This window comes from Podarcis muralis, chromosome 16 (assembly GCF_964188315.1).
Source record: "Podarcis muralis chromosome 16, rPodMur119.hap1.1, whole genome shotgun sequence".
Classification (NCBI taxonomy): Eukaryota; Metazoa; Chordata; class Lepidosauria; order Squamata; family Lacertidae; genus Podarcis; species Podarcis muralis.
In genome coordinates this window covers 3,677,560-3,699,537 of record NC_135670.1, presented here as the reverse complement: position 1 = coordinate 3,699,537, position 21,978 = coordinate 3,677,560, and the positions used below count along the sequence as shown (strand labels likewise).

General features: G+C 49.1%; 2 protein-coding genes and 1 long non-coding RNA gene across 7 annotated transcripts in view; 2 read left to right on the top strand and 1 right to left on the bottom strand.

Annotated features, from left to right (window-relative positions):
- The first annotated feature begins 165 nt into the window (after nt 1-165).
- On the top strand, nt 166-3,262 carry LOC144325916 (uncharacterized). Its single transcript, XR_013391079.1, has 2 exons — nt 166-355; nt 2,215-3,262. It is a non-coding gene; the product is annotated as an uncharacterized LOC144325916 (long non-coding RNA).
- A 3,799-nt stretch (nt 3,263-7,061) lies between these two features.
- Nucleotides 7,062-11,005, bottom strand: MLLT11 (MLLT11 transcription factor 7 cofactor). Of its 4 annotated transcripts, none has more exons than XM_077920194.1 (2): nt 10,693-11,005; nt 7,062-7,498 (listed from the first exon to the last, which is right to left on the bottom strand). In XM_077920194.1, exon 2 carries the CDS (start codon nt 7,490-7,492, stop codon nt 7,208-7,210), a length of 285 nt encoding a protein of 94 aa, XP_077776320.1. In that variant the 5' UTR covers nt 7,493-7,498; nt 10,693-11,005; the 3' UTR covers nt 7,062-7,207. The 4 variants fall into 4 exon arrangements, with proteins under 4 accessions (XP_077776320.1, XP_028566372.2, XP_077776321.1 ...); XM_028710539.2 differs by having other exon boundaries at nt 10,720-10,911; XM_077920195.1 differs by lacking the exon at nt 10,693-11,005 and adding an exon at nt 9,820-9,841.
- Nucleotides 11,006-19,571: 8,566 nt separating this feature from the next.
- Nucleotides 19,572-21,978, top strand: part of CDC42SE1 (CDC42 small effector 1) — a 47,751-nt gene continuing 45,344 nt past the window's right edge. For both annotated transcript variants that reach the window (XM_028709753.2, XM_028709752.2), the window contains exon 1: nt 19,572-19,760. The gene's annotated coding sequence lies outside the window, so the exon portion shown is untranslated. The remainder of the gene's footprint in view (nt 19,761-21,978) is intronic.

Sequence of the window (21,978 nt, the reverse complement as noted above, 5' to 3'; positions counted from 1 at the left end):
GGGTTTGAAAACGAAGCCACCGAGGTGAGGGAGCGTCGCACAATGGATATATCCGGTACCCGTATGGGAAAGGCCCACCCCTTCCTCCGACGTGCGTTCTCCCGCTCTCTTCCTAGAGGGGCTTGCCGCTCTATCCGTCGCCATCTCTATGGTACAATGGTAAGCGGCCGTGGTTGACCCGAGGATTTTCTCGGACGCTCTATCACTTGTCACCTCTATGGGGAGCGGCCATGTTTTTTTTTCCCTCCTCCTTCCTCTCTATCCCTCTATGGTAAGACTAAAGACCGCCCCATAGACTGAGAGTCTATGGGCGCTGAGCGATGGAGCCGCTCTAGGCATGGGCTTCTCTATGGCGGTAAGTCGCAATTTGAATATTGGTGATTTTTCCCAAGGCTTTTCAAAGCTAAAATTTGCCCACTGATGTCTTCAGCTTATTTTTCTGCTCCAGAGAGGAGATGTTGTTCGTGAATTACTGCTTCATTCTTTTGCACTGGTTTGCCTTAGTGTGACTCTTAAATTTGTTGATATTTTTCAAAAAGTCATTTTAAATTTATTTATTTTCCGGTCTTCTGGGGTCCCAGGCTGTGCTTCGCGAGCTCCACACTGGTGGCCCGAGGGGAGATGCCGCATTAAATGTTTGCATTGGCTTCTAATTGTATTTCAACCACTCCCATTATTTCTTACATTGCATTCTTTTTATTAAAAATTTAAATCCTATGGGATTTTAGAGGCTTGACTTATTTTTCTTTTTCTTTACGCTGCGTACCTTGTTCACCAGTTAGAGGCAATAGCAATTAGCGGGAAATAAATTGTCTAAGCAAATAAAATTGTCTAAATAGATATAGGAAATAAAAGAAGAAATAAAAAAGAAATTAAAATCATCTAGCTCAGCACATTTACAATTGCTGCCACAGGCGTGAAGTTCATTCAACCTGCAATTGTTAAAGGTGCAGGCAACTGTAGCTCTGACAATGGTAAACTGCAATTCCCATGATTCATGAATCGGGAGGTGCTTTAAATGTACGGCTTGCAGCCTCACCCCCAGCCAGACCAATGGTCCATCCATCTCAGCACTGTATACACTGACTGGCAGCAGCTCTCCAGGGTTTCTGGGGGGAGATTGCCCCCAGTCCCACCAGGAGATGCGACTGGGGACCTGGCACCTTCTGCACTCAAGGCAGCCAGTCTGCCCACTGACCTGCGATTCTTCCTTTAGGATTAAACTTCATGAAATGTACGTAAACTATCCATGCAGCAGCACACTGTGAGATTTGGAAGGACTCTATTTATTCCACTTTGAAATATACTCGGAGTTGAGAGTGGATTTCATGCTCTTTATTCAGCTCATAGTGGTGAGGAGGAATGGAAGTTCCCCCAGAATGTCTGCTTTATATACATTATTTACACAATGGGCCCCACGTGATTGGCTAATTCTGGGATTCTCCTGTAGGCCAATCAGATTGCGGATTCACTTCCACCTGGAGCTGGATTGGGTGGCTCCTGTGGACCAATCAGACTGCTGCATTCTGGATCCTATTGTTCTAGGACCAATCAGACTGCTGCATTCTGAATCCTATTGTTCTAGGACCAATCAGACTGCTGAATTCTGGATCCTATTGTTCTGGGACCAATCAGACTGCTGCATTTTTGATCCTATTGTTCTAGGACCAATCAGACTGCTGCATTCTGGATCCTATTGTTCTAGGACGAATCAGAGTGCTGCATTCTGGATCCTATTGTTCTAGGACCATTCAGACTGCTGTATTCTGGATCCTATTGTTCTGGGACCAATCAGACTGCTGTATTCTGGATCCTATTGTTCTAGGACCAATCAGACTGCTGTATTCTGGATCCTATTGTTCTGGGACCAATCAGACTGCTGTATTCTGGATCCTATTGTTCTGGGACCAATCAGACTGCTGTATTCTGGATCCTATTGTTCTAAGACCAATCAGACTGCTGCATTCAGGATCCTATTGTTATAGGACCAATCAGACTGCTGCATTCTGAATCCTATTGTTCTAAGACCAATCAGACTGCTGCATTCTGGATCCTATTGTTCTAAGACCAATCAGACTGCTGCATTCTGGATCCCATTGTTCTAGGACCAATCAAACTGCTGCATTCTGGATCCTGTTGTTCTAGGACCAATCAGACTGCTGCATTCTGAATCCTATTCAACTCGGTACATAACACACTTCTTGCCCATTTCAGGAAACTTTTCCACCCGGTATACGGAGGCCGTGGCGATGCGCAGCAGCAGGGGCGTCGTCCGATGAATCCCTCAAAGGTGTCAAAACTGTCCCCCCTAAAAGAAAGGCTTCCCTTTCTAAGGAAACAGAGCCTCAACTTGTCTCCTGCCTCCACACCCCGCAATTTATTACGTTTGAGGCCTTAGGTCATGTGTTTTCCTCGCCAGCAGCCACCGCCATCGACGAGACCTTCAGCCCGGCTTTGAGCAAAGTCTGCATGGTGCGAACAGGCATCTTGCCATCTTTTGAATGAGGCTTTTGTCCGGCGCTGAGAGGCCGCGATGCATTGGGCCCCAGCGCACTGTTCGCGCATTCAAAGTCCCATTCTTCTCTCGGATCTCCGTGAGACGTACGGTCAGGCCGCCTTTTCGTTTGGCTTGGCACAGGCTGGGTTAACAGAAGGTGGGGTTTTTTTTAGTCTGGGATGTGGTCAAAGGATTTGTGTAGGCCAGGAGCCCCCCATGTCAAAGACCACTCTCCCTTGGGGAGGAAAATCCGTGTGGGGCTGCACGTTGGCAGCGGGCAACAGAAGAGCCAAGAGCGACCTTTAAAGCCCTAGGACCCAGGTACCTGCGGGACCGCCTCTCCTGGTATGCCCCATGGAGGACCTTAAGGTCCACAAATGACAACACTTTGGAGGTCCCAAGTCGCAAGGTGGTTAGATTGGTCTCAACTAGGGCCAGGGCCTTTTCAGTACTGGCCCCGACTTGGTGGAACACTCTGTCACAAGAGACCAGGGCCCTGCGGGACTTGACATCTTTCCGCAGGGCCTGCAAGACAGAGCTGTTCCGCCTGGCCTTTGGTTTGGACTCAGTCTGACCCTTATGTTTTCCTCCCCTTATGGTTTTGACTTTTAAAATGAGGCTGCATTTTAAATTGCATTTTAACCTGTATTTTAAATTGGGGGTTTTCCCCCCTATTACGTTTTCACTGTAATTTTACTGGTGTTAGCCGCCCTGAGCCTGGCTCTGGCCGGGGAGGGCGGGGTATAAATAAAATTTATTATTGTTGTTGTGTTGTTGTTTAGTCGTGTCCGCCTCTTCGTGACCCAGGATGGTCGCCAGATTCTGTGTACAGATTTGTAGGCGCAGACCATCCCCTAACCGAGACTAGTTCGTTAAGAAAATCCCCAAACTCAGTTCCATGGGTGACTCTGGTTCATCTCTGTGTGGTAGCTTATCTTCAAGTTTTAAGTGTCTATATCAGGGGTCTGCAACCCGCGGCTCCGGAGCCACATGTGGCTCTTTTACACCTTTGCCGCGGCTCCGGGGCGGATACTAGCGAGGGGAGGAGGCGCATTGTGCGCCCCAACACTCCCCACTGTGGCGGGCGCTGTACTGGCTGTGACGTCGCATGGGGGCGGTGCGTGCATTAGTCACGCACCGTCCCAACGTCACCTTCCCGCCCGCTGTCAGATCGGACATTAAGGTAAGAAACAATATACAGTGGTACCCCGCAAGACGAATGCCTCGCAAGACGGAAAACCCGCAAGACGAAAGGGTTTTCTGTTTTGGAGGCGCTTCGCAAGACGAATTTCCCTATGGGCTTGCATCGCAAGACGAAAGCCCATAGAGAAATGCTGGCGGTCGGGAGCAAAGACTTTCGCCCACAGCCGGCCTTCAGAAGAGGACCTCTTCTGAAGGCCGGCGGGGGGCAAAAGTCTTTGCTCCCCCCCGCCTGCCTTCCCCCCGCCTGCCCCGGGCGATCTTAAAATGCTGGCGGGCGGGAGCGAAGCGTTCGCTGCCGACCCCCAGCATTTTAAAATCTCCAAGGGACAGCAGAGAAGTCTCTGTCCCGAGGAGATTTTAAAATGCTGGGGGTCGGGAGGGAAGCGCTGCCGACCCCAGCATTTTAAAATCTCCCCGTGTCCCGGGGAGATTTAAAAATGCTGGGGGTCGGCAGCGCTTCGCTCCCGACCCCCAGCATTTTAAAACGCTGTTCCGAAGGGGGGGCGGGATCACCTGCCCCAGCCGCCCCACTTCGGAACGCTGTTCCAAAGCGGGGAGGGGGGGCGGGAAGACCTGCCCCAGCCGCCCCGCTTCGGAACGCTGTTCCGAAGCGGGGCGGGGGGGCGGGGACACCTGCCCCAGCCGCCCCACTTCGGAACGCTGTTCCGAAGCGGGGAGGGGGGGCGGGAAGACCTGCCCCAGCCGCCCCACTTCGGAACGCTGTTCCGAAGCGGGGAGGGGGGGCGGGGACACCTGCCCCAGCCGCCCCGCTTCGGAACGCTGTTCCGAAGCGGGGAGGGGGGGCGGGAAGACCTGCCCCAGCCGCCCCACTTCGGAACGCTGTTCCGAAGCGGGGAGGGGGGGCGGGAACACCTTCTGAAGGCGGGCAGGGGGCGAAAGTCTTTGTCCCCCCTGCCTGCCTTCCCAGGGGCTTTTAAATCGCCCCGGACAGCGGAGAAGTCCTCCGCTGTCCCAGGGTTTTTTAAAATGCTGGGGGTGGGAAGAAAAGCCCTTGTCCCCCCCCCCCCCAGCCTTCAGAAGAGGTCCGGGGACAGACTGTCCCCGGACCTGGTCTGAAGGCGGTTTCCCTAGGAACGCATTAATTGATTTTCAATGCATTCCTATGGGAAACCGTGCATCGCAAGACGAAAAAACCGCAAGACGAAGAGACTTGCGGAACGAATTAATTTCGTCTTGCGAGGCACCACTGTATGCAGTGTTATATTTGTTTTAAATGTCGCAATGGGTTTGCGGCTCCCAGTTTTTTTCCCTTCGGAAACGGGTCCAAGTGGCTCTTTTTGTCTTAAAGGTTGCAGACCCCTGGTCTATATGCTTATTGCATTTATAAATTTTAAATTTATTGTTGTGCATTGTTTTAAATGTTTGTTTTCCTTCTGGGATTGTACCCCCAAGTGTGTTTTATAAGCTGGTCTCCGACCATAATAAATTATCTATATCTATCTGTAACTTTAGAAATTTGCCGCTGACTCTCTTAAGGTTTCCGGCTCGGGGAATGAGAGCGGCAGGGACTGGCGCCGCTCCCAGTGATGTGCTGCCTGAGGCCAATGGGCCACTGCAGGTCACATGATAAGGCCTGAGTCTCCACACATGATGTTACTGGAAAACCTGGATCTTTGTTCTGGTCTGTGGAGAAATGGAGAGGTGGCTGGTGCAACTGTGTTTATAATATTGGCTGCTGTTTCCTTGCAGGCCATGCCAGCCTTTACCCAATTCACTCCCTCTCGCCCTGGCACCACATTGCCCCCTGGGCCGGATTTCCCTTGCGGGCCGCTAGTTGCTAACTCCTGCTGTGGACTGTGGCTGCAGTCGGCCAAAATCCACTCCCTTTTTGTTTTACGGTTGGAGAGTAGAGGCATTCCCGCCATAGCTGTCAAGTGTCCCTTATTTGAAGGGACAGTCCCTTATTCCAGCGCCATGTCCCACTGCTGTCCCTTATTGATGGATGTCCCTTAAATTTCAAAGGAAAAAGCTCCTCTCCCTCCCTCCCTGCCAGCCAGGGAGGAGGGAGGCTCCAACTGTGTTGCTTGGCTGTGTTGCTCACCCAATAAGAAGTCTAAGAACGACTGGGGGGGTGGAGCTTGCATGCCTTGTGTGTGGCTAGTTAATGCAAGCTGAGGGGGTTTTTGCATGCTGGACGCCATTTTGTTGCACGTGCTGCTGCAAACTTTGCAGTGCAAAGCCAGGCTGGGGAGCCATGTTAAGTTGAGGCTGCATAGGCCTTGTGGTGCATGTGATTCAGATCCTATTCAGTTGAACCTCTGGTTACAAAGTTGGTTGGACAGTGTTCTCGAAGCTACCAGCATAAGTTTGACCAGACTGCAGGAGGACAGGAAGACTGGAGCGCCTGGAACAGGTGAGGCTGCAGGTCCCTAATTTTGGCTGCTGGTCCCTTATTTTCAAGGCTGCTGGTCCCTTATTTTCAAATCTGTAAGTTGACAGCTATGATTCCCGCTCCAAGGGCCACTGGCGATTAGCCTACCCAGTTCCCGTCTTATCCCACATTCCAACTGATAAAATAAAATTCGTCCTGATTCCTGACTTTGAACCGCAATCCTGTTTCCCCAGCAGCTGCTTAAGAGACAACGCTGTAATTTGATAATGTACTTGTGGGGGCGGCAAGGCGGGGGGCAGCCAACCGCCTCCGCTCCGTGCACGATAAATCTCCAGGTGCGCAAATCTCTTGTGGTTATTATGAAATCACCACCACAAACGCTCTTAAAGACACCTCTTTTCTTTTGCAGTTTAATCTCAAACATGTCCAGGAGCTGAGCTTTCATCTTGGCCTACACATCTCCCTCCCCTCCCCCAAGAAATGGCGCTTCTTTGGCGCCCCCTCCCCCCCTCGGCTGAACCCGGAAGTGGCAGCGCAGACCCCCCAACACCCCCCCCACACACACAAATTATCCCTCTCGAGTTATTCAGAAGCAAGATATGTAATTTCACGCTTTCTGAAAGTGGCTTCTGGCAAGAGGAAGAAGGAAACAGAGCTTGCAGCTCGACAGGCCAAAGACCCGCGGGGCGGAATTTGCTCAGAGGCTGCTTAGTTGCCGACTCCTGCTCCAGATCCTAGCTGCGATCCCCTCAAAAGCCACCCAGCTGTACGGAGTCGTTTTTATGATCAAGGGGGTGGGGAAATGCCTCGCTTAATTCCCCGCACGCTTCCGGCTGCCATCGCCACAAACAGGAACGTGGGCGCACCTCAGGGCCTCTCGACGCAGTTCACCCTCCAGCCAATAAATACATTCAGTCCCAATTTTGCAAACCACAGTCCCCTTCCCCGCCCGCAAAAACACGTAAGAGACAAAACGTGAGAAGGAGAGAGACACAGGCAGACGACACCGACAGAAGCAATTTTGCAATTCAGCCTGGCCGTACAATTTGAAAAGGAAAACACTACGGGGAATTGGTCGGAAGGGGGGGGTGTAGACAAAAGGTTTAGCCGCCTCACTCGTCGCACTGAAGGACAGGAGCCCAGCTGCACAGGCCTCAGATCAGGTCGAAATCTAAAGGGCCGACGCAGGGTATAGGAGCCCTCCAGAAATTGAAACTGTTGAACTGGAGGAGGCTGGTGTCTTCGCCGTCGTCTTCCCCGTCGGAGATGCTGCGGTTCTGTTTCTTCCGCTCTGCCGTGAAGCTGCCATAGCCTCCCTTGGGCTTGTAGGCGACCAGCTCAGCTAAGCCCAGGTGTTCCAGCTCGCTCAGGTCCAGTTCTGGGATGGGCATCTTCCAATATAGGAAGGAGTCGTACTGGGAGTTGACCGTGTCCCTCATTTCTTGCTGAGAAGAGAGGAGGAAGAAGGGATCTTCTGTTAGGGGAACACTCAGGAGGCCTGAGCGCTAGGCATGTCGCTAATAATAATAATAATAATAATAATAATTTATTTATATGGTGCCCATCTGACTGGGTTGCCCCAGACACTCTGGGCAGCTTCCAACTCATATAAACACATAATAAAACATCAAGCATTAAAAGCTTCCCTAAAGAGGGCTGCCTTCAGATGTCTTCTAAATGTTAGATAGTTGTTTATCTCTTTGACATCTGATGGGAGGGCGTTCCACAGGGCGGGCGCCACCACCGAGAAGGCCCTCTGCCTGGTTCCCTGTAGACTCACTCCTCACAGGGAGGGAACTGCCAGAAGGCCCTCGGAGCTGGACCTCAGCGTCCAGGCAGAACGATGGGGGTGGATGAGGCCATTTAGGGCAGATATAGGCAAACTCGGCCCTCCAGCTGTTTTGGGACTACAATTCCCATCATCCCTAGCTAACGGGACCAGTGGTCAGGGATGATGAGAGTTGTAGTACCAAAACTGCTGGAGGGGCAAGTTTGGCTATGTCTGGTTTAGGGCTTTCAAGGTCAGCACCAACACTTTGAATTGTCCTTGGAAACGTACTGGAAGCCATGTAGGTCTTTCAGGACAGGTGTTATATGGTCTCAGCGGCTGCTCCCAGTCACCAAATCTGGCAGGCACATTCTGGATGAGTTGTTTCTGAGTCACCTTCAAAGGTAGCCCCACATAGAGCGCATTGCAGTAGTCCAAGCAGGAGATAACCAGAGCATGCACCACTCTGGAGAGACAGTCTGCGGGCAGGTAGGGTCTCAGCCTGCGTACTAGATGGAGCTGATAGACAGCCGTCCTGGACACAGAGTTGACCTGCGCCTCCATGGACAGCTGTGAGTCCAGAATGACTCCCAGGCTGCGCACCTGGTCCTTCAGAGGCACAGTTACCCCATTCAGGACCAGGGAGTCCTCCACACCTGCCTGCCTCCTGTCCCTCAAAAACAGTACTTCTGTCTTGTCAGGATTCAACCTCAATCTGTTAGCTGCCATCCATCCTCCAACCGCCTCCAGGCACTCACACAGGACCTTCACCGCCTTCACTGGTTCTGATTTTAAAGAGAGGTAAAGCTGGGTATCATCTGCATATTGATGGACACCCAGCCCAAACCCCCTGATGATCTCTCCCAGCGGCTTCATGTAGATGTTGAAAAGGATGGGGGAGAGGACAGGACCCTGAGGTCTGGGCCCATCCCTCCTCCAGCCGCGAGTTCCTCTCCCCACACCCAACAGCAACACCCTTGGGTGGGTCTTAACTGCGGTACCTTCCCTCTCTCCCACCCCCAACCACACATCTCCTTTTCCCCCGCCCTCCTCACTGCCCCACCTCTCAGTCTGGAGATTTCCTTTCTTCAGGCAGTAGAACATCTCCCCATCCATCCATCCATCATCCAAGGAGGGGCTGCCCTCCAACCTGACCCTCTTTGCGCCTTCTCTGCCAATTTTCCCTGCTCCCTTTTCTCAGACATGCTGTCCTTGGCTAGCAAGACTGCATTCCCATGGGGCAGCGAAAGATCTTTTACGGGGGTTCAAAAATAAAATTCCAAAAGGGGGGAGAGCAGGCTAGTTTCTCGCCTCGCCTCCCCACAAAAATAAGAGCAGCGCCTGTCCATTTCGCCTCATATCTCAGCTTCTAGAAACTTACTCTTTTTTAAGAAAGAAAGAAAGAAAGGAAGGAAGGAAGGAAGGAAGGAAGGAAGGAAGGAAGGAAGGAAGGAAGGAAGGAAGGAAGGAAGGAAAAGGAATTGAAATCTGGAGGTTACGCTTCACCTGAGTGTGCATTTTTTGAAAAATATAATTGTACGCATGCAACGCACCTCCGTATTTTCCTTCAAGGGAGCCATCTCCTGGTTCCTGCTGTGCTATATCTATCTCTGCTTTCGATGCCTTTCTGGGCTCCCAAGAAAAATTACATCACTTTTAATTTTAAAAGCGGGGTGGGGATTTGTGTGAGAGTGCAGGCTCCTCTGAAAGACCTTTGTGTGGCATCCCAAGCATGTGGCAGACATCTGCGTTTTGAAAATAGCCCCCTCTGCAAGATGCGGGGGGGGGGGGTGCGTGGATATTTTTATGTACGCAGACACATCCTTCTAACATTGTTTCCGGATAATCGTTTTATTGAAAGGCACCAAATGACTGGCGGAATCAAAACCGAAGAGGCTCCGCGAGCCCCGAATCACCACCTGCTTAATTTAATAAGTGGGAAGGAGGTGGAGAGAGCGAGAGAGCCATTAAAAGGGCTGAGATCCTAACCCTACTTACCTGGGGGTAAGCCCCCTTGAGTTAAATGGGACTTCCTTCTGAGTGGACTTGGTTAGGATTGCAGCCTTGTTGTTTTAGAAAAACCTGCTTTTTAAAATTTTCATTTTCAAGGACCATTTCATTTGTGGACCACCGTCGCCTCTTCAGGTTTCTAAAAATATCTGTATCTCTCCATACAACAAGGGAGTGGTCAGAGAAGGGTTGCGTTTCCATAAAGAGGACCAAATTAGCATTTTTAAACGTTTTTAACACTGAACAGGTGGCTGGCGATGACATGGGTTGAAGAAGATGCCCTACTCTGAGGAGACCCATGGAAATTAATCAAGGTGGCGTTCTTAGGCCCATTCATTTCAATCAGTCTACTCTAAACACCTATCTATAGCTATATATCTATATCTCCCCCTCTTTCTTTCTTTTTTCCTTTCTCCCCCTGTTATGATGCTGCATTTTAATGTTTTAATGTTGTATTTTAATCTTGCTTTTTAAGTTGTATTTCAATCAACTTGTTTTTATTATTGGTTGTTAGCCGCCCTGAGCCCGGTCTTGGCTGGGGAGGGCGGGGTATAAATACAATTTATTATTATTATTATTATTATTATTATTATTATTATTATTATTATGACATTTATCCCCTCCAATCCCAGCGTACCCCTCCAGACAGGCTTAACAGGTCTGAATGAGCCTTTTTTTAAAAAAAGAAGGCAAAATGTATTGTATGCAGGAAGATACAATAACTCTGAACAGATTAATAACAATGCGAGATTTATTTGTTTATTTTAAAGGACAAGTGGAAGATGGAAGAAACCGACCAGAATTAATATACATTCTCTCCCCACCCCCCATTTCCCTCCAAATAATATATATTTCCAATACCCTTTTTCTTTTCCGACTTTTCCTTACCTTCCTCGGAGTAGGGCCAAAAGGGGCTCGGGATGCAACAGAAATAAGAGATGCTTTTTGTGTTGCCGGAGGAGAGAGACAGAGAGATCTCTAGTGGTCCAGAGAGATGGGCAGATGGTGTGATCCGTCTCCCCTCCTGCTTTTGTCTGGCTGGCTGGCTGTGTGTGGGTCTGTCTCTGTTGCGCACAAGCCTCTCCTCTTTTTTTTTTTTGCTGCAATGCAGCCCCTCCTAAGCCTTCATCGCAGGGACTGCAGCGGCCACAGTGAATCAGCTCCAAGAAGAATTTTCTATTTTCAGTCGGGGAAGGAGGCTGAAGCCATGGAGATTTTCCTTCCATATATATGCATGGCGGATGCAATCTCTGTGAGCTTGCCAGGAGCGGGGTGTGTGTGTGTGTGTGTGTATTTAAAATGATTAGATAATTGCTGCATTATTAGCAATTACGATGCACGATGTGGAGGAACAGAGAAAGATGAACGCTGGTGACACATGTCTTTATTCTGGCCTTTGATAATATCTATCTATCTATCTATCTATCAATCATCTATCTATAGTATCAAAGGCCAGAATACAAACACACATTATTATTATTATTATTATTATTATTATTACTTTTTAATTATACCCCGCCCTCCCCAGCCAAGACTGGGCTCAGGGCAGCTAACACCAAATATAAAAACAATTGATTGAAATACAGCTTAAAAAACAAGATTAAAACACAACATAAAAACATTAAAATACAGCCTCATTTCAGCGGAAACGCAATCAAAAACTTTTGGGGGGATAAAAACGTCAAGTCTTCACCAAGGCTAAATATATACACACACACACATACATATATCCATCCTATTCTTCTGATTGCAAATTATTGAATAGAAATTACACACTGCTTGGTTGTTAAAAAGACAAACACAACCTCAAAGCAGTTTTAAAGAAAGATGAAACGATAAAGTTACCAATAAGAAAAATTGAAAGCAGCAATGGATAAGACTTTTGGAAAGTTAAAGAGACGAAAAACATATTAAGATTCTAAATATCTCGGTAGGTTTGTTTTTAGCAGGTGCCAAAAAGAGCACAGTGAAGGCACCTGCCTGCTGTCAATAGGCAGGGAGTTCCACAGGTGCTGCCACACCGAAAAATCAAGTTCTTACAAATGTGGCACCCGCAGGAGGGCTGGTTCTGTCCATCAAACAGGTCAAGCAGATGTATATGGAATAAGGCGGTCTCGCAGATCAACCAGCCCCAAGTGGCAAATTGTTTGAACCGGTTTTCACGCTAAGTTTTTACGTGGTCATGATCTGCTCTGGGACCTTATGGGGAAGGTCGAGGCTAAGAAATCTAAGAGATGATAATAAAAAAACCATACTTTTCTGTTATAGTAGAACTTGGGGTCACCTGGCGAAATTGATGGGAAGTGTTGTTGTTGAGTTGTTTAGTCTTGTCCGCCTCTTCATGACCCCCTGGACCAGAGCACGCCAGGCCCTCCTGTCTTCCACTGCCTCCCGCAGTTTGGTCAGACTCATGTTTGTCGCTTCAAGAACACTGTCCCACCATCTCGTCCTCTGTCGTCCCCTTCTCCTTGTGCCCTCCATCTTTCCCAACATCAGGGTCTTTTCCAGGGAGTCTTCTCTTCTCATGAGTTGGCCAAAGTCTTGGAGCCTCAGCTTCAGGATCTGTCCTTCCAGTGAGCACTCAGGGCTGGTTTCCTTCAGAATGGAGAGGTTTGATCTTCTTGCAGTCCATGGGACTCTCAAGAGTCTCCTCCAGCACCAGAATTCAAAAGCATCCATTCTTCGGCGATCAGCCTTCTTTATGGTCCAGCTCTCACTTCCATACATCACAACTGGGAAAACCAGAGCTTGAACTATATGGACCTTTGTTGGCAAGGTGATGTCTCTGCTTTTTAAGATGCTGCCTAGGTTTGTCATTGCTTTTCTCCCAAGAAGCAGGCGTCTTTTAATTTTGCGGCTGCTGTCACCATCTGCAGTGATCATGGAGCCCAAGAAAGTAAAATCTCCCACTGCCTCCATTTCTTCCCCTTCTATTTGCCAGGAGGTGATGGGACCAGTGGCCATGAGGGGAAGTAGGTTGAAGCATTTCCCCACACAAGGCAAGGTTTCACTTGCGGAACTCCCCGCTGCAGGATTTGACGATGAACGCTGCCTTAGGTGTTTTGAAAGGGCGGGTCAGGCAGATTGGAGGAAGAAGATTGGGAAAATGGTGGTAGCTGAGCGCTGAAAAATCTGCTTTTCATTCAGAAGGTCCTTGGTTCAATCCCAAGGTAGGGCTGAGAACGACTTCCTGCCCGAGATTCTGGAGAGATGCTGCCAGCCAGGGCTGACAGTACTGAGTTATGTGGATCAAAGGTTTTACTTGCTATAAAGCCGTGTTCTTGATCATGAGAGAACCTCCATGTTCAAAGGCAGTGTATATCTCTAAATATTCTCAGGGATATAGCTCTAGTGATGCTCTAGGAAGCTGCCTTTAACTGAGACCATCAGTCCATCTAGTTCAATATTGTCCACACTGATAGGCAGCAGCTCTCCAGCGCTTCAGGCAAGGAGCCTGGTTATGTCTGCTCCATAAATTTAAAGCACTCTTATAGCACTTTGTGCTGGGACGCGGGTGGCGCTGTGGGTTAAAGCCTCAGCGCCTAGGGCTTGCCGATCGAAAGGTCGGCGGCTCAAATCCCCGCGGCGTGGTGCGCTCCCGTTGTTCGGTCCCAGCGCCTGCCAACCTAGCAGTTCGAAAGCACCCCCGGGTGCAAGTAGATAAATAGGGACCGCTTACTGGTGGGAAGGTAAACGGCGTTTCCGTGTGCTGCGCTGGCTCGCCAGATGCAGCTTTGTCACACTGGCCACGTGACCCGGAAGTGTCTCCGGACAGCGCTGGCCCCTGGCCTCTTGAGTGAGATGGGCGCACAACCCTAGAGTCTGGCAAGACTGGCCCGTACGGGCAGGGGTACCTTTACCTTTTACCTTTATAGCACTTTAACAGACTTTGGCTTCCACCAAAGAATCCTGGGAACTATAGTTCACAGAGAGGTTAGGCTGGCCTCAACCAGAGCCAGGGCCTTTTCGGTCATGGCCCCAATCTGGTGGAACGCTCTGTCACAAGAGACTAGGGCCCTGCGGGGCTTGACATCTTTCCGCAGGGCCTGCAAGACGGAGCTGTTCTGCCAGGCCTTTGGTCGGGGTTAAGTCTGACTCCCTCTCCCCTTTCATAAGAACGTGCATGAAAGTGGCCTCCCAATTTTTCTCACAGGCCCATATAAGTTCAGCACAAACAGTTGGGCCTGGTGAGCATTTAAGGTCCCCAACCCTAATCTGCGGGTTGCCATCTGATTGGATTTTATTCTGATCCTGATCTGATTTGAGGATATATTTTAATTGATTGTCTGATTTTATGTTAATGTGTTATACATTTGATGTTAGCCACTCTGAGCCCGGCTTCGGCTGGGGAGGGCGGGATATAAATAAAATTTATTATTATTATTACTAAGAGAGCTAAGAGTTGTTAGGAGACGCCTCTCTCTATCCCCTCTCCCAGAACTACAATTCCCAGAGCTGTTTAACTATCAACTCTTCTTCCCAGGGAACCCTGCACCATTTAAAAAAAAAATCCCGTGTTAGAAAAGTAACTTAAATTACACAGTCTGGATTGAAAGATGACACTTTACTGAGGAAGCTGAGCAAAAACAGCCTATGATTTGGGGAGAAAGTCACAGGGAGGTTTTAGCTCAGTCCTTGCGCATAGCAACGTACAGAGGAAAAACTAGATGAACCAATGGCTTGACTCAGTGTAAGTCAGCTTCCTATGTCCCTGTCCAAGTCCGGACTTTCTTCGGAACTATGAGGACTAGAAACTTGATATTATACTTAAGCGCCTTAGCTCAGTAGGAGGACACCTGCTCTGCATGCAGAAGGTCCCAGGTCCACTCCATCTCCAGGTAGGGTTGAGGAAGACTGTGGACAGCCAGTCCGCACCGACCAGCCTCCAGGGAGTTCAGATTATGGTCTGCATGCTCTCCTCCTCCATCATAGCCGCAGAACAACCCTGTGAGGGAGGCTAGACCGGGAGACAGAGAATGTGTACATGACCCTCTCTTTCCTAAACCCAAACTAATGTGGAAATGTGGGGGACTGAAGACTGGAAACAAATAAAAACAGAACCTGAAATTGACTCATTTTCCCATCCTTACGCCTTGCCGGCATTTTCAGGGAGCCTGTGGAACTCCCTGTCACAAGGAAATGCTTTAATAACCTCTTCTGAGTGAGCCTGCAGCACTGCCAGCAATGGATACGACGTGTTCTTTTAAAACTCCTGGGAGACATTGCTCAGCAGGTCTCGGAACAACCTCGCAGCTTGTCTTCAATTTCATGAATCTTTCAGCAGCGGATGCTTTTTGAGCACTCGAGAAGAGGTAAATTATGGGAGCTGTCGTGTTTCATGCTGACGTAATCTCGTCGCTTATAGCTGTTGATAAACCTCCTTTTAGGAAGAGTAGTCTCTTTTTAGAAAACGGCCTTGAAGATTTGTAACGCATAGCGGTTGTGAGTCTAAATATAAGTAATTGTACAAACTTCTGTTGCTTTTTAGTCAATGTTATTTTTTTTATCAGGTGTTATTTTTATCAACTGCTTCCTGTCCATGTTGTTTGACACCCTGGGAGGGGAATCTTATCCCTTCAAAAACAAAAAGAGAAGCCTGTTCCGTATGCTTTCAATATTTGCCTTCAGATTGCTTCTTCCTATGTTTTAGGGGGAGAAGCACTCTGGACGCGCTCAGAGGCATTCCACTTGAGGTCTTCAAAAAAAATATTATGTAAGCAACCTTCTATCCTGTTGATGAATATTTGCAAAACATCCCACATGCATATATATCGTACAAGAGTTGCAGCCAATTTAAGCCCTACTCTGAGTAGGACCATTGAACTTCATAAAGGTACCCCTGCCCATACGGGCCAGTCTTGACAGACTCTAGGGTTGTGCGCCCATCTCACTCAAGAGGCCGGGGGCCAGCGCTGTCCGGAGACACTTCCGGGTCACGTGGCCAGCGTGACATCGCTGCTCTGGCGAGCCAGAGCCGCACACGGAAACGCCGTTTACCTTCCCGCTAGTAAGCGGTCCCTATTTATCTACTTGCACCCGGGGGTGCTTTCGAACTGCTAGGTTGGCAGGTGCTGGGACCGAGCAACGGGAGCGCACCCCGCTGCGGGGATTCGAACCGCCAACCTTTCGATCGGCAAGCCCTAGGCGCTGAGGCTTTTACCCACAGCGCCACCCGCGTCCCTATTGAACTTCATAGACCTGGTTAATTTCAGTGGGCCTACTCAAGAAAACAACATGGAAAGGGTTTGGCTGATTTTGGAAATCGGCTGTAATAACAATATTATTATTGCAAGCAGGCATTTAAGAAATTTAGTGAGCTGAGTGAAAAATGAAAATTCAGATAAGAGAGGCCTTTTAAAGGCTATGGAATGTCCTACATTTAGCTTGGTAAGTCTACGTTCAACGAAGCAGCACATCAACTGCTTTTGGAAAAGCAAGTACTGTAATTTTAATTTTACTTTCTGAAAATGTCAGCTAATGCTAAATACTACCACAGTGGTACCTCGGGTTACGTACGCTTCAGGTTACAGACTCCGCTAACCCAGAAATAGTGCTTCAGGTTAAGAACTTTGCTTCAGGATGAGAACAGAAATTGTGCTTTGGCGGCACGGCGGCAGCAGGAGGCCCCATTATCTAAAGTGGTGCTTCAGGTTAACAGTTTCAGGTTAAGAACGGACCTCTGGAACGAATTAAGTACTTAACCCGAGGTACCACTGTACTACTAAAATTGTAATATAATTGTCAGTACTTGGCAATCGTTTTAATGATTTCTATGCAATTTTACATTTTACTTACCAAGCAAAACTAAATTATATTAATTTAACAGAAATATCCTTTGAATTCCCAAGCCATGTTGCAACGTTTTAGGACTCCTTCTTTGGGAAATTTGAACACTGGAAAATTCAACATGCCCTGGCAGGAGAGGACCTCTGCCTAAAATCCCTGGAAAGTCCTGCGCTAGAGAGTCCAAAGATCTGTCTCTGTGTCGGGCAGCTTCTATTTAAACCAGCCCTTTCCTTCGCAACAATGAGGACTGGAATCTTATCGTTCTGTTTAAGAGAAGGGCCATGCACCACAGCAGCATAGCATTTAATTTGGTGTTCCAAAAGTCCCGGGTTCCATCTCTGGCAAATCCAAGCAGGGCTAGGAACAGCTGTCGCCTGAAACCCCCAAAAGCCGCTGAGAAAACCGGCAGCCCAGATTTGTCCCTAAACGGCGAAGCAGAAGAGCCTCCAAGTTTAGCGGCAGTCTACCAGCCATGGGCATACTCAGGGGCTAACCCCCCCCCCAATAAAGTAAATAAATAAATATAAATACTGAAAGTAGAAATTGTAGAAAGATTTGGACAGGTTTATTCTGAGCGCTTGGGGTCAAAAGAAAGTAATATGGAACAGCTGTTGTTGAGACATTTCTGCTAGACAGAGCCAGGCAGAGGATGGTGACAGGTGGGTGTCCTCCCCCCCCCCATGCTACCAGCTGCTACCCTCTGCTGGTAAAAAGGCAAAGGGACCCCTGACCATTAGGTCCAGTCGTGGCCGAGTCTAGGGTTGTGGCGCTCATCTCGCTTTACTGGCCGAGGGAGCCGGCGTACAGCTTCCGGGTCATGTGGCCAGCAGGACTAAGCCGCTTCTTGGTGAACCAGAGCAGCGCATGGAAACGCCGTTTACCTTCCCGCCAGAAGGTATTTACCTATTTATCTACTTGCACTTTGACGTGCTTTTGAACTGCTAGGTGGGCAGGAGCAGGGACCGAGCAACGGGAGCTCACCCCGTCGCGGGGATTCGAACCGCTGACCTTCTGATTGGCAAGTCCTAGGCTCTGTGGTTTAACCCACAGAGCCACCCGCATCCTTACCCTCTGCTGGTAGACTGCCTCTAAACATGGAGGCTCTTCAGCACACAGAACAGATGCCCAACCGCTGGTGCAGGGCGTCAGAATCATCAAGGGAGAGAAGGATCAGGCCCAGGGCTGGATTCAGGTTTGATGAGGCCCTAAGCTACTGAAGGTTACAGGGCCCTTTCTATGTCCAGCTGTCCTTAGTCAACAACAAATTGTCGCTTTTTTGTGTGTGTTGAACATATGCTATATGGTAATTTATGGGCCTACGATACGATAATATTTATTGTCATTGTCCCATACAGAACAACGAAATTGAAAAAAATCTACATCGGACATTCAACAACCCACAAGCCTGCTATCCCAGCCTGGTTAGCCCCTAAAAACTCTGATGCCCCATAATTGAATACAATGTTGTTGTTGTTTAGTCGTTTAGTCGTGTCCGCCTCTTCGTGACCCCCTGGACCAGAGCACGCCAGGCCCTCCTGTCTTCCACTGCCTCCCGCAGTTTGGTCAAACTCATGCTGGTAGCTTCCAGAACACTGTCCCACCATCTCGTCCTCTGTCGTCCCCTTCTCATTGTGCCCTCCATCTTTCCCAGCATGGAGAAGAAAGAGAGGAGGAAAATGAAGAGAGAGAAAGAGGTGAGCCCTGACCTTGCTGCGCTGAGGAGAAAAGGTAGGAGAGCACCGGGAAGGGAAGGACACGTGGCCGGGGCCCAGAGGAAGGCCATGCGACAGAGGAGACCACAGAAGAGAAGATATTACTTCTTCTTTTTTAATAACTCCCCGCCCCTTTTTTTTTTAAAGTGTCCCCGGATTCATTGAAAAAAATATGGTAACCTTAGCTTGGTGCTGGAGGAGACTCTGGAGAGTCCCTTGGACTGCAAGAAGATCCAAGGAAATCAGCCCTGAGTGCTCACTGGAAGGACAGATCGCGAAGCTGAGGCTCCAAGACTTTGGCCACCTCATGAGAAGAGAAGACTCCCTGGAAAAGACCCTGATGTTGGGAAAGGTGGAGGGCACAAGGAGAAGGGGACGACAGAGGACGAGATGGTTGGACAGTGTTCTTGAAGCTAACAGCATGAGTTTGACCAAACTGCAGGAGGCAGTGGAAGACAGGGGAGCTTGGCGTGCTCTGGTCCAGGGGGTCACAAAGAGTCCTACACGACTAAACAACTAAACAACAACAACCTTAGGTAAAGGTAAAGGGACCCCTGACCATTAGGTCCAGTCGCGGGCGACACTGGGGCTGCGGCACTCATCTCGCTTTATTGGCCGAGGGAGCCGGCGTACAGCCATGTGGCCAGCATGACTAAGCCGCTTCTGGCGAACCAGAGCAGTGCACGGAAACGCCGTTTACCTTCCCGCCAGAGTGGTACCTATTTATCTAGTTGCACTTTGACGTGCTTTTGAACTGCTAGGTTGGCAGGAGCAGGGACAGAGCAACGGGAGCTCACCCCGTTGCGGGGATTTGAACCACTCACCTTCTGATCGGCAAGTCCTAGGCTCTGTGGTTTAACCCACAGCGCCACCTGCGTCCCTAACAACAACCTTAGCTTATATGTAAATCTGGCATTGATCAGGTCCCTTGCCATAGGTGTCAACTTTCCCCTTTTCTTGCGAGGAATCCTATTCGGAATAAGGGAATTTCCCTTTAAAAAAGGGAAACGTTGGCAGCTATGCCCCATGCCCGCTGAGAGTCTTGGCATCTGCGTGATGCTGCCAGCCCGCTTCTTCTGCCAGCAGTGATGGATAGACCTTTGGACCCCAAAGGCGGCTTTTCCTGGGTCCCTTTTTTTCTGCAATGCCCCGGCCGCCCCCAAGTCAGCGCTCTTGCATCGCCTCTCCAAGGCGCACTGAAGCACCCGGGTGTGTTGTGCACGCGCGGGCGCGCGCGTCTCTCTCTGTGTGTGGAAAGTCCTTCTGAGCATTTCCTCCTTCTCTCACGCAGCGGGGTGGAGAGCCACACCTCGTGCGCGGGGCTGGATTTCCCAAGGAAAGTTTCCATGCCAGTCTGAGCCAGGGAACTGGCTGGAGGCGAGAGAGGAAGGGGGTCGGAGGAGAAGGAGCCGCGCGCCCCAAGAAGACCAGGTAAGGCTGCCTTAAGAAGGATCCTTTGGAAACTTTCTTCTCAGTTTTACGCCTGATCCTCTGTGCGCGCTGGCGACTAGCGGGACAGATAACTGCGCTTCGGGTTCTGCTCTTTTGTAAAACGCCTCTGATCTCCTCTCTTACTTCAAAGGCTCCCAAATATGTCTGTGTATTCTTGTCCCTGTTTTCTTTTCTCCCCCCCCCCCCAAAAAAAAGTAAGCCAAGGAGGAACTGGGACCCGTGCTTTTGTCACCAATAATCCGCCTTTTGTAAGAGGATCGCTTTACGCGAAAGTGCAGGGCAACTCGCAAATTTAGGGCGGTGGAAGCCAACCCGGTGCTACTCGAGAGTAGACCTGGTCCTGGTGAAATCGAGGGGCCAGGGTCTAGCCGTTCGTTTCAAGGGGTCTACTCTGAGTAGGGCAAACTTCGGCGTTGTGTGGCCCTTCCGTGTTTGTTTTACGAAATAAACCTTTCCATTTTCTTTTAAATCCGCTTTCGCTTCAGACCTTGGGAGATGGCGTGTCCTTCCCAAGCCTCTCCCAAGTTGGGATTTCTTTTTATTTTTTAGCCAAAGGAAACTCTGAGTCCCATTGATTCAGAAGAAAAAAAATGGGTGTTAAAAATCTCTCAGCGTCCAGAGGATTTTGTTGTTTTTGAAAGCTGGTTGGCTAAATCCTTTAGCAAAATTCTTATGTTCTCTCTCTCTCTTTCTTTTAATCCCATGACACATTTTGAAAAAGTTTTTAAAGAACTGAACCACCAACAGAAAGGAAAAAAAGAGAGGGAAGCCAGGAAGTCTCTGTCTGCCTCTTAATTCTTCCCCCGCCCCTTATTTCAAACATATTTCTGGATTTTCCACTGTCTGTTGTTGGCCGGTCATAATAATTTTTTTCGTCCATAAAGCAACATTAGATCCTTGACCTCCCTCCACAAACACACACACCTTTTCCTAGGGGGGAAATTATTCAGCCCAAGGCTCATTCATGCTCCTAAAGAAAGCAAAGGCCTCTGCAAAAATTTGAACGCTTAAACCCTTTCCTAAAGTTGCCGCAACCCACAGCGGTTTTGTGTCACCTCTGGATTGCGGGGAGCAGGTGGGGCAGGTGGGTGGGGAGGTTGAAACCCCATAGCTCAGCAAAGCGTGGGCTGAAAACATCATAATTTCTGCAAAAATGGCCCACTTCACATTAGGCCCATGCTCTTCATGTGGCTTTTGGGAAAGCTCCAGCCACAACTCGGCCGGTAAGCGGTTTTGGACTTTGGGGGGGGGGTTCAGACAGCCTCAGCGCCCCTTTCCCCATCAGCTGTAACCCTGGGCTTTTGGGGAATGGGGGTTTGGGGAGGCCTTGCACCCCACAGCTTTCGACATCAGAATTTTTAGCTTGCTCTTGAAACCCGGGGAGTTTAGCAAGATTCGAGGCCTCTCTCTGACAAAGGGAGCCAAAAAATTATTTATTTTTTGTACTTTTTTAAAGAAACAGTAGCCACTTCACAAAGCTGCTTACAAAACCGTGCGAAAAGATTTCCCTCCCTCCACTCTACCCACTTCTCCTCCTCCCCCCCCCCATTTCCTTTCTCTAGATTTGACTCATTCAAGTCAGAAGAAAGAAACAGGCTTGTTTTGTGCGGTTGCCTCTGTGTGAGAGAGAAAGACAAGGGCTTGTCAGGTCTGATTTCTAGTTCTGAAGTCGGGCCACATTTTATACCTCTCCTTCTTGTGAGATTATAATTGTTTCTGAAACTCTTTGTGGGAACGGGGTATTGATGTTTTTCCCCCCACAGGGAAACACACACACAGTTTTTGCAACATCCAAGACATTGTTTCAAATTCACATCCCGAGTGTGGATCAATGTGGAAGTCTTCAACTATCAATATTTCTTTTTTAAAAATATGTTTGTTTATTGCCTTTGTGGAACACATTTTATCTTTAAAGTGGCATGCATGGTTCCGCCCCTCTCGTTTAAACCCCACAACAACCCTCTGAGGTAGGTTAGTCTGAGGGAGGCAGGGACTGATCACACCCAGTGATCTCCGTGTGGCCAAGTGGGAGGATGTGAACCCTGCTCTCTCCCAGGTCCTAGCCTGACACTCTAACCACTAGAGCACGCTACCAATTTCATCTTTTAGATGGAAATGAACCATTGGTGCCGTGCACATTTTTGTAGCACCCGAAACCTTTTCAGATTCACGTCCCATGCAATGTGTGTGGAGTTTT

Excerpts from the sequence above, each read along its gene's own strand:
- MLLT11 (XM_028710538.2), bottom strand. The coding sequence starts at position 9,401 with ATGGCTCCCTTGAAGGAAAATACGGAG. Across the intron at positions 7,499-9,374 it reads CCTTGAAGGAAAATACGGAG|CAAGAAATGAGGGACACGGT; the intron begins GTGCGTTGCATG and ends CTCTCTTCTCAG.